A 17,425-nucleotide genomic window follows, 5' to 3' on the forward strand; every position below is an offset into this window, starting at 1 on the left:
CTTAAATTGTGGCTGGAAAATTTGACTCGCGCGGCCTGATTTGAATGTTTATTTGGTTGGCTCTTGCATACTGTTATCCATACAGCACTTGAAGAGTAGCATGCCAGTTTAATGGAAGGCTTTAAGACGTAATACTAAGTCTATAGTCTTTCTCTCTCGCTGCTCTGAAGGCACATGAATATAAACACTGATCAAGCTATGAAAACTCACTGTTGATAAGTATATTTCACAAGATCATGTACTGGTCATATTTCATCCCAAAACCAAACATAATGAAATTGTTTTTGTAATGAAAATGATATGTTATTTATTGGGAGGTTTATATAGTAAAAACACAAAGTGCTGGTACACTGCACATATTATTCAGTTTTTTCCTTAGTTATCAATACAATTATCTAAACATCATTAAAACTAGAAATATTTATTTCAAGGCAAAGTGATACAAGATTTGCTTTAGAGAAACCTAGCAAAGTGTTGTGATGTGATGTTTTTGCTTAAAACAAGATGTTGGCCAATGGGGTAAGAAAAATAATCAAGCCCAAGATATCTATGAAAAACAAAACATTTTCTTAGCCCATGGGCAAACAGCTTTTTCTAGTTTAAGCAAAACGTCACACATTTTTGCTAGATTTTACTGAAAGTAAGATGTATAAGAACTTTTATGTCTCAAGTGAATGCACTTCAAAACAAGACGAAAGCTAACTAAGAATAGTGAATAGTTGCTGTAAATATTCTTGATGCTGAACATAAACTCATGCTGTCACACCAGGTAAAGAAAATAGTTTTATCTGACAGCACAGAATCCTGATTGGACCTGAAAGAGAGAGAGAGAGAAAGAGAGAGACACTGGAGCTCCACAGCTAGAGAACAGACACATGTCCCGAGCACCTTTCCAGACACGAGCTCCCTTTCTATCCACTCAAACGTGTTCCTCCCAACTTCAGCTGACAGCCGCTCTGACCGAATTAATATCACACGCCTATATTGAAGATGTGTTTACCGCTGTAGATTGATGAATGAGAATTTTTTGGGAGCTAAAAATAGGAGTGATCTTTGGCTTCCGACCCCGGCACTAACCACATCTGTCTCCTGTAATGGGATGGTGGGGTGACTGTATCCCAGAATACCCGGGGCATGTACTAATGATAGTGCAGTACTGGGGGCGGTAAAAGATTGGGTTGAGGGCCGTGCACATATGCCCTCTGGTTCCTTGCAAAGCATCTGAAATATTCATGCCGCTGCCAGGAGAGTTTCTTCCCCTGCCTGACTTTTACGGAAAAGCAGATTTAAAACTTTTTAAGGCCAGAAGTATACTTAAAATACACAGAATGCTTTGTGGAAACCGTGTGGTCGTGTTGTTATGATTGTGCATTGTTGCATATATAAAAGACATATTTTTAACCAATCAACAAAACTATAACTGTCATGTGACTAATCACTTTTGAATAGTAGTTTATTTAAACATAAACTATTTCTGTTAATTTAATTAAATGACATAAAATATTGACATAAAAATATTTGGATGGTTTATGGAGATATCACATCTTTTTTTGTTTAGTTTAAGTATAAAAATTATTAACTGGAAATAAATCTACTTAACATAAATTATGATAACATAAAACAAAAAATAATAATAAAAACAAAAGGAATGAAACCTAAAGAAATATTACAAATAAATGAAAATTATAAAATGACAAAAGCACATCAAAATTGCAAAAAATTGAATGAAAATTAATTATAAATATTAATATAGTGTTAATACAAACAAAAAAAAACATGTAAAAAACTCTAATAACTCTGGAGCTGCAGGTAAATGATGTCTTGTCAACACTGAATAATTGCATTTTGCATTTACCCCTGCTAAATAAGACATTGGATTGGTTCTCTGTGATGGAAGCAGGGACATTTCTCCAGGGTCCATCCATCTGTTCTGTTCCCAGTTTTCTGTGGATCAGCGTTGTCCGTCATCCTCTCTATACACTCTCACCACATTCATAATTTGAAGTCCGGCTTTAATGTAAACAGACACTCTGTGTAACATCTGCGATGCCAAAAAAATATTAATTCGGTTCTCTGCGTGTCGTCTTTGCTTTACACTCTAGTTTTGATTCGTCTGTGTTTGGATTATTATAGGATCACTATTGGCAATGTGACGTTCAATGTGATTGTTTTACTCTAAAACTGATGTATGTTCTCTTTAAATAACAGCGTTTAAGACGGAGTTTGCCTCCGGGGCTTTTGAGAAGGATTTCTTCCACGTGGACCACCACCACATCAGCCACAGGCATGCCCACCCTTGAACCCGCGCCGGTCAGGCGAGACCGCAGTGCCAGCATCAAAACGCCTCACGATGGCTCTTCCAGCAGGTCACACATACTCACTATCTCCAAAAACAAGAAAACAGGAACAAAACAATTGTTGTATCTAAATCAAACCTGATGAAGTTACTTTCACATATATATATGGGCCTCAATACATTCTGGAGCCACAGGCTGTGACTCATCTTAAGATAAAGCATCTTTTAACATTTGTATCATTTTCTCCTTTTCTTATTGTCTTTACATTAAAGGGTTCGATCTGCTAGCACAGCTGTCGCATGTCTCCATTGAATGCTTGAACTTTCTAGGGCCCCTCCATGTGTCTTACCTACTCATTGCAATGTTTGATTAAAAAAATGATTACGTCCATCTTTGGGCATTTCTCCACCTCTATATAACTTATTTCAGCTCGACTTGCCCAGGCCAGCTGAAGTTCAGCACATTAATACGTATATTTAGATAGCCATCAGAGACTTTAAAGAGGTTTCCTGGAGACACTAGTGTTTAGATTTGGGCCCTGTTGAAATAAAAACCCGTCTGAAAAATGAGGGGTCATGCCGTGGAGGCGTAGTCTGCATTACCTTGTTCAGACTGGTTTTTAAAGTGGCAGGGCTTAATGGACGTCTCTGTAAAGTTTTCCCACAGCGGGAGACTCTTCTGCTGTGTTCTTTATAGGTGGCAGGAAAACTTGTGTCTTAACCTTTCTCCAAGGCACTTGGACTTTTTAAATCATGGAGTTTAGTGCCAGTATCGCCTGGGAATGAGGGGTACGATGTGCCATGTTGTGGTTAAAGGGAGAGTTGGCAAAAAAACACAAATTCGTTCACCATTTATTCACCCTCACGTTGTTGCAAACTTCTATGAAATTCTTCTTCTGCAAAAGAACATCTAGAATATATTTTGAAGAACGCTGATAACCAAACAACACTGACCCCCAATGACTTCCATTATATGGACCACAGAGATATTTTTCTAAATATCTTCTTTTAAATTCCACTATAGAGTTTTACAAAAAAATCCATAGTAAACATGATAAAACACAAACTCTGCGTTTCTCTTTTTTGCAGTTTGGTGAACAGTGATTCATGGAATAACGCTGTAACGCTCAACATCTCCAAGAACAGGTCTATGTCTGCGTCATACACTGCCTCCACAACTAACCACATCTATAGCAAGAACAGAAGAGGTAAAGCCCAGTGTGAATGCGTTTGTGTGCGTGCGTATTCTCTTGGGCACATTTATCGTCATACTTCTCTCTAACAGGTTTCCCTTCTTCCAACATCTCGCCTCTGGCTTCACCCTGCCACTCTCCTCCAGTCCAGGGCTCTCCGGTGAACAGCCCGACCACCAAGAGCCCGTCGGTGGAGCTGCCCGACACAGAGCTCCTGCAGGGCGACAGCCTCGCGACACGGAGCTCCCACAAGGGCTTAACCCACAGTCAGAGCGCTCCCAGCTCCAGTAGCACACACTGGGGACCGCCTCCGCTCTGTAGCAGGTCAGCATCACATCCGTCAACAGTCAAAAGCACAAAGAAATGTGCTAAATAGCCCGAATGAGTGGGTCACGCTTTTTTTATAAGGCTGTATTTGTTAACAATATAAAATGCATTAGCTGACATGAGCTTACAAGGAATAATACTTTGATGCATTTATTAATCTTAGGATGATAACTTTACCATTTAATAACACATTTATTATTTTAAAAGCAATCATTTGAAAACATTTCTATTTTAAAAGCAAAACTGGTGAAAATGTGTTAATGCACAGCAAACTAAAATGACCTAATAAAGAATAGTAAGGCAAAAAATTTTTATTGCTCATTGTTAGTTTAATACATTTAATGATATTAACAAATACATCAAGATTGTAAAGTGTTATCAATAAATTGTACTACAGTAACGCTTCATTTGGTCTTGTAAATTTGAAATGGCTCTATATCAATACTATTTTACGTTGTGATGTGGAGTACAGAGCTTAACGTACTTTTGTGTCGCCAACAGCACTGAGAGTATCAAATTATCCCTTTTTAAAGATTTAGGAATACAAGTAGATCATTTTTGTGATGTAAAACATCCATATTCATATTTTCATACTTGCATGGCAATTAATTGGCAAATTGAAGTGGTTTGTTTGAAATTCATAATTTTGAGTTACATAAAATGTACTTGTAAGTTGTTAAATGTGAAACTACTGTGTAAAATGTTGTTATACGTGCAGACGTGTTGTAAAAAGCCAAACCTTTCATAAAGTTGCCCTTAAAAAAGATTTTGCATATTTTTGAGATTTCAAGGGTGTGAAACTGAATTGTATGACTAATGGTCTTTTGAAAAGCAGAAAGTGACTTGATGTTCAGAGCACGATTCCTCGAAAAGCTCAAACTACATGACTGTTATCTGATGTGAACAGTGTTTCTGGATGTTCTATAAGAGTGACTTGCAGGTTCAGCTCATTACATGTGGTTACTGAACAACCACCGATTCATTAACTGTGAAGAATAACCAGCATCTTGTCTAAATATTAACCGCTTTACGTGCACGCTTGCGTCTCTGTTGCACTCGTCGCTTTATTCTGCTGTCTTTGTGTTCCGCGGTCACTGATGTTCTGACAAGGTCATCGTTGTTTTGGCACGAGATGATTTCTGGTCATAAATAGACAGTTTGATTGGGTTCTGTCTGATTTGCTATTTCAACCAGCTTAACTAAACAGCAACGACATGTTTAGTCAAGAGCGCACATGCTTGCATCAATTTAAAAATGTTATTACATTGTAAATATATAAATTACACATGCATCAGCTGTTGCCATAAATTGACACGAAGAATGGGCAGATAATAATAATACTTTTATTTTTAGAGTACATGCAGAAAAAAGCAGGCAAACAGGACAAACTCTTGAGTGACAGCGATGGATATGAAATGTGTTTTTTATGTGCAGCTGTGGACGACCGTACAGTAAGCCGAGACATGGCGACGGATCAATAGATGCAGGAGAAAGAAACCAACAGTCAGGTGATCTTTCTCTCCCCTGTTCTCTCCAAGCACCATTAGCATTTAGATGCATTTCTGTTATTAAACATTTTGCCGTTGTGATCGGTGATGTTACCGCTGGATTGAATTCATGAATTAATATGAGACAGGTGCTGTTTACTATACACAGAGTCTTCAGAGCTGTACATTCACCTTTCATAATAACGCTTCTTAAATACCTTTCAGAAGAAGCAGTGATCGTATCATCAGACTGTGACATCACATATGAGACCAACCACAGTGACACCAGCAACTTTGCACAGGATGAGGAGGACGATGAGGGTCACAGGAAACCCTGCAAAGCCCCGGTCCCCTTCGGGACGTACCAGCCTCAGGCACTCGCACTGTCCACCCTTATACCACCAGAGGTACACATGTGTCTTGTTTTGATCATGTTTAGGCAGAAATATTTGTTATAAAAGTCTGACAAGGCACAAAAAGATCACAATTGAATATATATTTTTTTGTCAATGCACAATCAAATGCATTAATGCATCTCAAATAAGATTTCGTGAATTCCTCTACAGGATAAACCCATTATGGCCCGGCAGCCGTTGGTGATGGAGGGACTCGAACCTCTCATGAGCCAGATCAACAACTGGAACTTCCCCATCTTCAGTCTGGTGGAGAAAACCAACGGCAGATGTGGCTGCATTCTCAGCCAGGTGAGACACTGACATCTAGTGACGCTTATGAGTATAGACAACACACGGACTGACAAGATGTCCCTGCATTCATTTACACTTAGACACTAGACACTTTTATCCAAAGCAAAACATCGGAAGTAAGTGCAGTAAAATCGGTCTAATATAGCCTATAACAGTATACAAATCTAATGTTTCTTTTAAGGAAAGAAAGCATAGAATATCGTAGAATATATCGTAGAAACGTAGAATATCAGCACTTTGTAAGACATACACCAATATATGAATAACTGTGAGTGTATTGGAGGCCAAAGTTCCCGAACCACAAAAGAATTAGAATTTTGAAAAGAGAAAAGCAATAATGGATAGGTAAAATATTGATGATTTATCCCTCTCCATTTCCAGGTCATTAAATGTCAAAATAAATCAAATATATGTCAGTATATTAAAATCACCTTGAATGCTACTGTCATTGAAGTAATAAGAGGAACACATCATATTTTTAAAACAGAAGCACTTTCACTTATGGTCTCAAACCTTTGGACTCGTATGACTTACAGCTTTTATAGGACTTATATTGATCATATTGCTGCTGTCCTTCTGAAACCTCATATCTCCAGATTTCATCATTTTTAGCCTTAAATCATTACTTGTAGTCACTTGTTTTTTTTCTAAATATCTTACAAATAAATAGTATTTAAAAGTGCTTGTCAACTTTAACAACACAGTACTTAATAATTTAAAAAAGTATAGTGTTTTTTCCATTTCCTAAAAAACAGCCTAGGTATCGGAAAGATATATGTCATAATACATTAATCTCTTTATAGTGTATTTATTGTGCAATTTTTAGACATATTAGAGATGAAGATGACAATTTCAAGTTTTCCCTCTGTTTCAGGTGTCCTACCGGCTGTTTGTTGATACAGGACTGTTCGAGACATTCAAGATTCCAGTGAGAGAGTTTTTGAACTATTTTCACGCTCTGGAGAACGGCTACAGAGATATCCCATGTGAGTCTGAGGAAACAAGCACAAAGACAAATATAACTTCATTTACTTCACATTGCAAAAGATAAACAGTAATATACATATCGTATGAAATCTCAAGTTCACCTTCTGAAGACTGACTTTGATTGTGTTGTATGTCCCTCTAGTGGATGTTTACATCATGAAATCTTTTCATTCTGTGTAGATCATAACAGAATACATGCAACAGACGTCCTCCATGCTGTGTGGTACCTCACCACCCAGCCTGTGCCTGGTTTACCCACCCTGACCCGCGTTCAGGGGTCACTCTGTGATTCTGGTGAGATTTACTTACTATGTTTGTTTTTTTTAAATGCAAAAGTAAACACTTCAAATATATAGAATATGTTTAAAAATGTCTGTTGTGTGTCTTCAGACTGTGACAGCGGCCTGGCTCATGAACGCACAAATTACCTGATGTCCAACACGTATCCTTTAGAGGTGGAGGGCTACGGCTGTTTATCCGGACTCATCCCTGCCCTTGAACTCATGGCTCTATATGTAGCAGCGGCCATGCACGATTACGACCACCCTGGACGGACAAACGCCTTCCTGGTGGCCACCAGTGCTCCACAGGTACCAGACATCACAATGTATTATTATTAAATTATAAAAGCGTTCTTTGGTACTCAATAAAACGTGTTTGAAGCATGCCATTTAATCACATCAAGATGAGGCACTCGAGCGAGGTAAAGTGCGGCACGCAAGGTGACCACATTCCAACTTTTAATAGTTGAAAATGTATTAAACAAAATAGTTCGAAAAAATCAGTTACTGGATATAGTTTGCATGCTGTAAGTTCATTGTTAATGTGACATATCATTCATGTAATAGTGCTTTCTCCCAGTGAAAAATTGACTCTTTTGATAAGTGTCACAATGCTCTCGTGTTCATAAAAACAATTTTGTGTGTGTTCAAAGGCTGTGCTTTACAATGATCGCTCAGTGCTGGAGAACCACCACGCAGCCTCCGCCTGGAATCTCTTCATGTCACAACCTGAGTACAACTTTCTGGTCAGCCTGGACCACATGGATTTCAAACGCTTCCGCTTCCTGGTCATCGAGGCCATCCTCGCCACCGATCTGAAGAAGCACTTTGACTTTCTGGCTGAATTTAATGCCAAGGTAAGAATTTCTGATGTAAGCCTCATCTGAGTAGGGGGAACTAGCGTAATAGGAACCCATATAAGTTTGTAGGTTCAAACACAACAAGAGGGAACTTCATGAGCTATGACCATTGTGCTCCTTAGTAAAAACCATTCACAAAAGATGAGTTACTTTAACCTATGATTTGTTCGGGTATCGGGATTGTCTTGTGTTCTCATGAACAGCCCAGTGGTACTACCGTTTCATTTTTTTATTCAATTAAAAGTGTAGTAAACATGTTTTTTTTTGCAGATCATCATTTGAACATCAACAGTTATACTACCATGGTTAAACTATGGTTACTGTTGCAAACCCATGGGTAATTCTAATTTGTAGTGAGCCAATAATGTTCGTAAGAGAAATGCTACTAATTGGTCATTATCAAAACATGAAGTTTCATCATGATAATGTTGAGTGCGTGTTTCATTGCTTTTGTTTTTTGTCAGGTGGGAGATGACGGTTGCTCCGGTATCGACTGGACTAATGAGAACGACCGACTCCTGGTGTGTCAGATGTGCATTAAGCTAGCGGATGTAAACGGTCCATTAAAATGCAAAGAACTGCATCTGCAGTGGACAGAGGGCATTGTCAATGAGTTCTACGAGCAGGTCAGTTCAGAGATGAGGGTTATCTCGATTACTGTTTGTTTGAGTTGTGTTGTCATTTTCAAGCAACATCACCCTCAAAGACATACAAGTAGCAAGGACGGAGCACTCGGCATCAGTATAAAGAGATTTGTGGAGTCTATTATAGACTTGATAATACAGAGAAGTCACCTCGTAGCAACTCTGTATCGTTCACATTGAGTGCCTGGAAAGGGATGCAAGGATACGCTGTTGCCTGGCAACCAACTACATCCTCCCCAAGCAGCACCTAAGGTAACACGCTCACAGCTGTAGTGAGAACAGGGCGGTCGTAGTCGAAGCGTTACTCGGATAAAGTAGTGCAAGTTTTGGAAGTGCACTTTTATTGACACACAGGAAATGATACAGTTACAAAGCAACAGACAGAAAACACGGTATTGTGGCGATTTATCGAGCAGACTAATAAAACTCCTGGTTAACATTTAATAGATTGCTATTTTTATTTATAGACATTGCTGGTTTCATTGTGCATAAATGGAATAGAGGTTGTATGTTCAATTGAATTTGATTATTTTATAGTTTTTTGGAGTGGATGGGTTATTCACTAGAATGGGAAAGTAGTAGAAAGGAAATTACTATGCATACATTTTGAGAAAACATAAAGGTTCAATTCTGCAAGCATCTCATTATACGGCCTTTCGCATCAGCCAAATCCCAGTGACCTGTTCCATGTGTACATGTGTGATGTATCTGGATCCGTATTGTCTATCAGCGGGTTGAGAAGAGCTTGTTTGGATGCCAGCGATGAGCAACAAAGCGTCGTGTCTATTATTGCTAGGAATACGGAGTGACGATGACCCAGTTGTGTCAGGACCCCGTCACAGAGCTGCAGAGCGTCATATGACCACCCCTGGCCATATTCAGAGCATTTCAAAAGGGAGCTGGAATTACATGCTTCAAAGGAGCCTGTTTTCTCCCTTCCTGTTTGGATTCTTGAATGATTCATTTCTCCAGCGCACCTGACAGAGCACAGCGCACAGACATTACTGCCCTCTGACGACATGCTGATGCGGTTGCCATGGCAACGTGAGACCTTGCCTGTCGTTATCATGTTCTCATTATTTATTTCCAGTTTATTTCCGTGAAGCATACGTTTACTAGCCGGCTACACTTGTTGTCTCATCCGGCCAAGATTTGAATTCTGTAATCTGGATGAGATGAGAGAGCGAAGCTCGTGCGGCTGGATGCGTTTTCCCCTCTCGTCCGCAGGAAGGTTGACCTAGTTTTATAGCGCTAGAATGTCTGTGAAGTGTGTTTCTCTCCTGAACTGGAAAAATTCAATCGAGTGTGTGATTCCTCTGCTGTAGTTGAGCGTATAGTTTCCTCTTCAGTGAGACGAGTAAATGATTGTTGATTGTTGATTTATTTGAATTGAGGTAGATAGTAAGGATGAGAAGAAAATAGATGCTTAGCAAAGATACTAAAGTAAAGTTTCTTTAAAAAGTCTGAACTCATATTTTATGTTTGATCAGTAAACCCTGAAACGTCCCTTTGGTTTCTATTTGTTTGTTTGTCCATGAACATAAAAAATCATGTCATGCTGGTTCTGCTTGCCTGATACTATGAGAGAAAGATCACAGGTTCATAAGCATCTTTAGTGTGGGGATGTCACTTCCTGCGATGCTCTGTATGCACCTGTGTGTAAAGAAGGAAGATTTTTCATAATTTTTTCATGAAAGGCTGCCAAGAAGGTTTAAAGTATCATGATAGGATTTTCTTGTTTTATACTTTATTAAATAATTTCAGCTGAATAATACTTGAAAAATACCACTTATTTCAGTGGCTCATAAATGTCAGATCTGTTATCCTTCTTTTTAAACACAGTTCCCTACATTTTCTTGTTTTATATCATTTATTTTCTTTTTGTGTGTGTGTGTGTGTTTTTATGGTATTTTTTCATTCTTGGCTTTCAGGGTGATGAAGAATCCAGCCTAGGCCTTCCCATCAGCCCCTTCATGGATCGCTCGGCCCCTCAGCTGGCCAAACTACAGGAGTCCTTCATCACACACATTGTAGGACCTCTGTGTAGCTCCTACGACTCTGCTGCCCTGATGCCCGGCTGCTGGGTCGACCCTTTGCCCAAAGAGGGCATGGATGCTGACGAAGAGACAGATGACGAAGACGATGAGGACACACCGGAGGAAGACACTTCCACCAGTTCAGAACTGTCCCGTGAGTTTAGTTTTGTCCTTACGTGTAGAACACAATGATGTGGCATTGAGGGATTGTTTTGTGTTAACTATGTCTGTGTTCATCGCAGAGAAACCAGCACCCAAGAAACGCAGGAAAGTTTTCTGCCAGATCCCCCATCACCTGCTGGAGAACCACGAGATGTGGAAGAAAGTCATTGCTGAAGAGTCTCAATGCCAAACATCAGAAGAGGAGGAGTCCACGGGCCTCAGCAACACCCCCGAGCCGATTGACGAAGAAGAGGAGGAGCCGGGGAGCAAAGAGGAGCCAATAAAGGACCAGGAGGTGGACACTATGGAGGATGCGGAGCCAGGAGAGGAGGAGTGTCCTCCACCTGAAGAGACAAACGAAGAACAGGCAGAGAAAGCAGATGTACAGGAACTGGAGGATTCTCTGAAGTCAGACTCAGCAACCGTACAAGTAGATGATGAGCTGGTGGCAAAACAGGAGGGAAAGGAAGAAGAAAATACAGACAAGGATCCACAATGAATCACTTGCCATTTTTAGACAGGAACATTGTCTGAAAGCTTTTTATTGGCAAGCGAAACTCCTTGGAAATGGTTGCCAGCACATCACTTAGACACAACACTGTAGATGCTTGGGGAACATGTGCCTAAAGGAAACAGGGTGGGGGGATCGGGGTCTACAGATGGAGGGTTTTAATAACAATGATTTATGGGAGGATAGACACCAACGAAATAAGGGTTTGCCAGGACATTCTGGTGTTTTCTAGACATTAAACATCGGTCAGTTTTGGTTTCCGGCCATTCCTCCCCTTCTGCACCTTAATAGAGAACTGCCAATCCCAAACGAGTTCTCCCCAGCAAGCATTTCCGAGAGAACAAGAAATAAATCCACCATGAGTCTCCTAGAGGGCATTTCGCCTCACGTATTCATTCTCGGCGAACGTGAAGGAACATTCAGAAACATCATACATTCGTGAAAACACGACATAATGAAGACAAACCACACGTGTAACACTACATTCCTGTGTCTGTGTCCTGCCATTGTTTTCTTTTCGAGAGACTCTCCAAGGTCACATTCCACTCCGTCCATATTCCAAAGGCTTGCGTCCATGTCATCATTCTGTTTCTGAAGGCGGTTTCTCCCCTCACATGAACATGTGGCATTCCACGAGTCATCGGACTGAGATTTTCTGTTTCTCAGGATCAGACTGTTTTCTGATAACTCCGTCATTGGTTTTTACAGACTTTCTTGCAACTTTATAATCTTTGCAATCTTGGTTCGTGACTTAAAGGGAATCTTTGGTTCTTTTGTAAGTTGTGATTTCTTCAAAACAGTAATGGCCTTTTTTTAGCAAAGTAGCCCAATTGTTGTTTTGCGAATCGAGATTTGATATATATACACACAGAGAGCAGCGTTACTTATTCGAGTGTATTGCCTGAGAAGTTTTTATTTGAATGATGAGGCATGCAATACTGCATTATTTCATCCCTCTTGACATATCATCCATCATTATGTCACATTTTTCAGACATCTCTTGCATCTCTCTCTCTCTAAGCTTCTATTCCTACATTTACATTTAAGCATCTTAGCAAATTTCGATGATCAAAGGCGCAGGCTGGAGCTTTTGGTCCGGCGTAAGGGGGCGACCGGAGAACCTCCAGCATCTGAATCGCCTTCAGTCGCATTTCGAACAAGACCGCGGTCAGCTCCTCATCCCCATCTCTCTCTCATGAACGCACGCAAAGACCATGTGCCGCGCATGAGATACGGCTGCCAGTCGACACGGCTGTCCGCGCTCGTCTTTGATGTGCTGAAAGAGGCAGATTGCCGTTGACGGTAGTTTAGGCAGTGGCTGGCGAGATGAAACGCTTCTGCAGGCTTAATCACCTCGTGTCCGACCTCTAATCAGACCGAGTCCGATGCGCTCGGTCTTTGTACCATCACTTTGAAGGAGAGCCAATTAAAAATGTCTAGGTAGGAGGCGGCGTCATGTGCTTCACGTTTATCTTTGAAACGTCCCCTCTCGGTGCAGCCTTAATATTATCAGGCAAAGTGGTGCAATGTTGTTCAGCAAATTATTTAAGCAATACTGACCCTGTACAGCGTTTCTGATGCACTTCCTTGGTTTTGGAGCCGTGTGATATCGCACGGTGTAAGTGTGCGTGCCAAATATGACTTCAAAATCATTCTTGAACTTTCCCCAAAGTGTGTTAACCTGCTGCTTTGTAGAAGCCGGTTTTTAGCTGATCTCAGTGGAGGAAAGAGAACACAAGAGTCAAGTGTGAATGTGTTTTGTGTCATTTTCTACTCAACCTACCATATTTCAACATTGTAAGAAATGTTATTAAATCAAATAAGTCCGAATTAATATTAACAAAGGATTTTATAGCCTGACAGGCTTGATCAGGAATAATGAATAAAATCATTTTAAATGGAAATTAAACACATAAATGGGTCAATGACGGATAAAGACCACTTATCATGTTGTGCGACCAATAATATCAATAATTGTATTCAATTAAAAAGACAACATATCTATAATTTGATTCTCTGAGACAGTATGCTTAAGTGAATGGTATTTTCAAAACATTTTCATCAGTTGTATAGTGATTTTCAGGAAAAATTGTTTTGTTAATTTTGCTGATTTAAGAAAGACATAATTATAAGACAAAAGAAGCTTACTTACCAAAACAAATATTTTGTTTCAAAACACTTTAAATACTAAAGATTTGTTAAAAAAATGTCAAGCATGGCAAGGAAATATAATTTTAAGATAAATCACCGTCACACTGCATTACATTTTTTAAGGCCATTGCCAATTCATCGATTAAAAAACAATAAACTCGATTCAAACATTTTAATCTGCATTTATGTGAACATCACATTTTGAATGTTTGAATAACTGCAATAGATATTATAATTTATATGTATTTAAAAAATCCTTATACGTCATTAACCCAAATAGATAAATGAATAGAAAGTCAACATGAAATCAAAATGGATCTTATTGTGGATAATTTATGTTATTCTTGATTTACTTCCTCTACCTGAGAAATGATTTTTCCATCTTTCATCATGAACTGTGGCATTAGCTCTTGACTCTTTGTTTAATAGGCTGATTAGGGTTCAGGGCTATTGTTTCTGATTTAACGTGATTATAGGGCGTGTATGTGATTATGTGTGTGTGTTGGCATGGCAGCCGTTTCTCCATCCTCCACTGTGACTCTCATTGGTCTGTCTTGGACTCTGAACATTTTACGATCCTGTACGGCTCCCATATTCATAATTGTGTGTATTTATCACTAAATCGTTCCTCACACATCACATACCTTTAAACAGTAAAATACAGTATGTACAGTTGATCTGAAAAATCACAGGTATGCCACAAATCCACTACGGCGTACATGATAACCCGTGACATTCTGTCTGATGTGCCCGATTCATTCATCCGTGATCTTTTCCATTTACTTTCACAATGGCTTGTTTGACTCGCACATCAATTTCAAGGGGACATAAGCACGTAAGGTCAAACCTCATCTGAGAAGATTTTTGTTATTATTTCCTGTTCTGTTGCCTTCATCCGTACGGGTTTGACAGCCGGGCACTCGTTTCATTCACCTTGGGAACCAAACAAGCTTTATTCCTCTCTGATAAAGAGATACAAGACTTTTTTATATAGTTGGCACTTCACCGACAAAATAATTATTTTTCTTCTCACTTGTATCTTGCACTTAACACATGTAGCAATACCTATAGTACGGGGAACTGTGTCAATCACCAGTATTCGTAAATATTCGTTTTAATGCTGATTGTTGTTCCATTTTGTACAAAACGTGTACAGGATAAAGATGAAATGATACAAAAACAACGCCAAAAAAAGGGACGAAGAGGATGAAAGCGACAACGGAAGTCTTTTAGATAAACATTATTTATTTTTACTGTTTTGTAATTTAGACACTATACTGTAGCTCCTCTATTGCCAGGCTTACTGGAAGTGCCTCTTGGTATAATGTAACATACAGAAAATATATATTGAGATTATTAGAATCTGTCACAAAATGAACATTGTGGATGTTGTAATGTGAATACAGTTTAATAATATGCGTGAAGTACTGTGGTATTGAATGCGTCTGTGTTCCTCATTTCTTTCTTTCCTGAATGTTTGTGATTCTTTGATTTTAAATCAAGACTAAATCTGAAAGTCATCCAACTCAAATGAGGTCTTTCGGGGTCAAATAGTTTTCATTTGTAGCATTAACAAAGCTCTGGTAAGCCCCACACTTTCTTTATGACGGGTCACATTCCTCTTAAATTAAACATGCATTGTGCATTGAAATAGAAACAAAAGTTGTATAAAATTTACCAAGTGTTTGTATACATAACCTTGTCTGCCAAAATGATGTTGAACTAGTGCTATAAAACATTGTTTTTATGGCCATTTAGCACATTGTTTGTGTTTTTAAAGAACATAAAGAAAGGACGCTTATATAATTGTATTATGAACAGAGCTTTAGGGACAAAACTCATTATTAGCAGATTTGTCTTAAACTGTAGGTTTTTTATGCTGACTGCCGCAATGTTCTGTGTTAACAGTGTTCCTGGCGTTCACATGCCGTTCCTGAAGCTTATATGTGTAATTCACACTTGCAGATCTTAAAAGAAAGAACTTGTGTGACCTTTAAATGCAACACGCCCCAAAACTCCTGCGGGGTCAAAGGTCATGACCTGTGCAGCCATTTTTGCTATGTACACTTTCCTCGCACTACGACATGAGGTGACTGCGATGATGAAAAAGGTAAATTAATCCACAGTTTCATATGCATATAATCTGAAGAGTTCACCAAATTGAAATGTAAACGTGCGGATTTAGTTCAGGACATGCTACGAGCTATCGATTCAGACGTTCATGAAATCTGCCTTACTTCTCACATGCTTCGGCTTGTGTGTGATTCTTTAAACTTCCCCTGATCCAGTTTTAAACTGCTCTCATCTGAACTGATATTTTTGAAAGGTTAATTGGATTGAGAACTGGACTGAACATCACTCACGTCCTCTGAACGGTGGAGAACATCTTGAGCACTTTGACTAATAGAAACACGTGTTTAATCCACCTTAGACTTCAGATCAATGGAGTCTGACCTCTTGTGACAACATTAGTCCTTAATCGACATTCAAATTGTGTGCGAGAATTCATCGTGAGTCCTCTGAGGTTAAACTGCAGTTTTAGTTGTAAGCATCACTATTATCTTGTGTTAAATTCGAATGCTTCATTCATCCCATGTTGTTTGATACACTCATTTGGCTTGATGACTGCTCTATTAAGATTCCAAACTATTGTTTGTTATCGTATTAAGTATGATATACTTGCATGCCTAGATTTACATCTGGAGACATCAAATCAACTAAATTTCCATTTACGGAAGGACTAGATGACCAGGTGTTTTCTGGATCTAACACATCCAAATATAAAAACCATGTAGCTTTGGAACACCCTGGCAACCATCACCCTCCTGTTAATTTACAAAGTCAAAGTTTTGTTAGGCAGTAATTCTATAAATACAAATATTTTATATAAATAAATAGTATTTCTTTCGGATGAATTAAGAAAATCATGTTTTTTACCCATTCGATGACCCCTCACATGACACATTCTGCATTGCATTTATATGAAATTGGTAATATTTTCAAACGCATTTGCGTGTTGAGAAAATGTAGGTCTTTGGATGTGCTGTCAGGAACAGAGAGAAATGCTTGTGCTGATTGCGAATAATGAGTCACAGGCCTTGTGTGTTACACCCTCTCCATCAAGGCCATTAGCAGCGCAGCTGATGCATAAAACTGGCCCTAGAGAACATCCGGCAGCTAACTGGAAGAAATGCTGTCACTCTTCCTGAAGACATGCGTTATCACAGGCAGGTGTAATCTGGATATTCTTTTCTTTTTTGTGGAGGCAGATGTTGAGATGAATTTTAAAGTTGCTCATCCTCATGATGATCCAAATCTGTATGACTTTCTTTCGCAAAACACAATGGTATTTTGAAGAACATTGATAAACAACCCATTGACTTGACAAAACCACATGCCTTAAAATGTCCTCTTTGGTGTTTCAAAATGAAAAGTCGATACAGTTTTTGATGTAGTACATGAGGTTGAATAAATGACAGAATTAAAATTTTTGGGTGAACTACCCCTTTAGGCACACAGATGACGTCTTGTCTTTCTGGTTATGACGTTGCAATGGCCCTCAAATGTAAACAGAACACTATATCTGTCTAGTACGATAATCACAGTCAGTTCAAGGACTTTTGTTGTGTTTTTTTTCTTTCTGAAATGACACCAATGTAAATGTCTCAGAACCATTGTGTTTATGCTTTGTTTCCTCTGATGCCAAATCTGAGTCATAACAATGAACACATTATCCATATACACATTGGTGGTTATTATTCTAACGTCACAGTTCATCGTGTA

The 17,425-nt window shown here is 39.0% G+C and overlaps 1 protein-coding gene across 3 annotated transcripts in view; it reads left to right on the top strand.

Annotated features, from left to right (window-relative positions):
* The window catches only part of pde3a (phosphodiesterase 3A, cGMP-inhibited), a 50,899-nt gene extending 35,817 nt beyond the window's left edge, over nt 1-15,082 (top strand). For 2 of the 3 annotated variants that reach the window (XM_079455381.1, XM_079455382.1), the window contains 13 exons: nt 2,209-2,366; nt 3,386-3,504; nt 3,582-3,813; nt 5,251-5,324; nt 5,529-5,710; nt 5,870-6,007; nt 6,885-6,996; nt 7,178-7,291; nt 7,388-7,587; nt 7,932-8,135; nt 8,603-8,764; nt 10,714-10,972; nt 11,061-15,082. In XM_079455381.1, the coding sequence (XP_079311507.1) occupies nt 2,209-2,366; nt 3,386-3,504; nt 3,582-3,813; nt 5,251-5,324; nt 5,529-5,710; nt 5,870-6,007; nt 6,885-6,996; nt 7,178-7,291; nt 7,388-7,587; nt 7,932-8,135; nt 8,603-8,764; nt 10,714-10,972; nt 11,061-11,479 (2,373 nt within the window). In that variant the 3' untranslated portion in view covers nt 11,480-15,082. The remainder of the gene's footprint in view (nt 1-2,208; nt 2,367-3,385; nt 3,505-3,581; nt 3,814-5,250; nt 5,325-5,528; nt 5,711-5,869; nt 6,008-6,884; nt 6,997-7,177; nt 7,292-7,387; nt 7,588-7,931; nt 8,136-8,602; nt 8,765-10,713; nt 10,973-11,060) is intronic. The other variant, XM_079455383.1, reaches the window with a different exon arrangement.
* The last annotated feature ends 2,343 nt before the right edge of the window (nt 15,083-17,425 follow it).

Source organism: Barbatula barbatula (assembly GCF_947034865.1).
Source record: "Barbatula barbatula genome assembly, chromosome: 4".
Taxonomy (NCBI): Eukaryota; Metazoa; Chordata; class Actinopteri; order Cypriniformes; family Nemacheilidae; genus Barbatula; species Barbatula barbatula.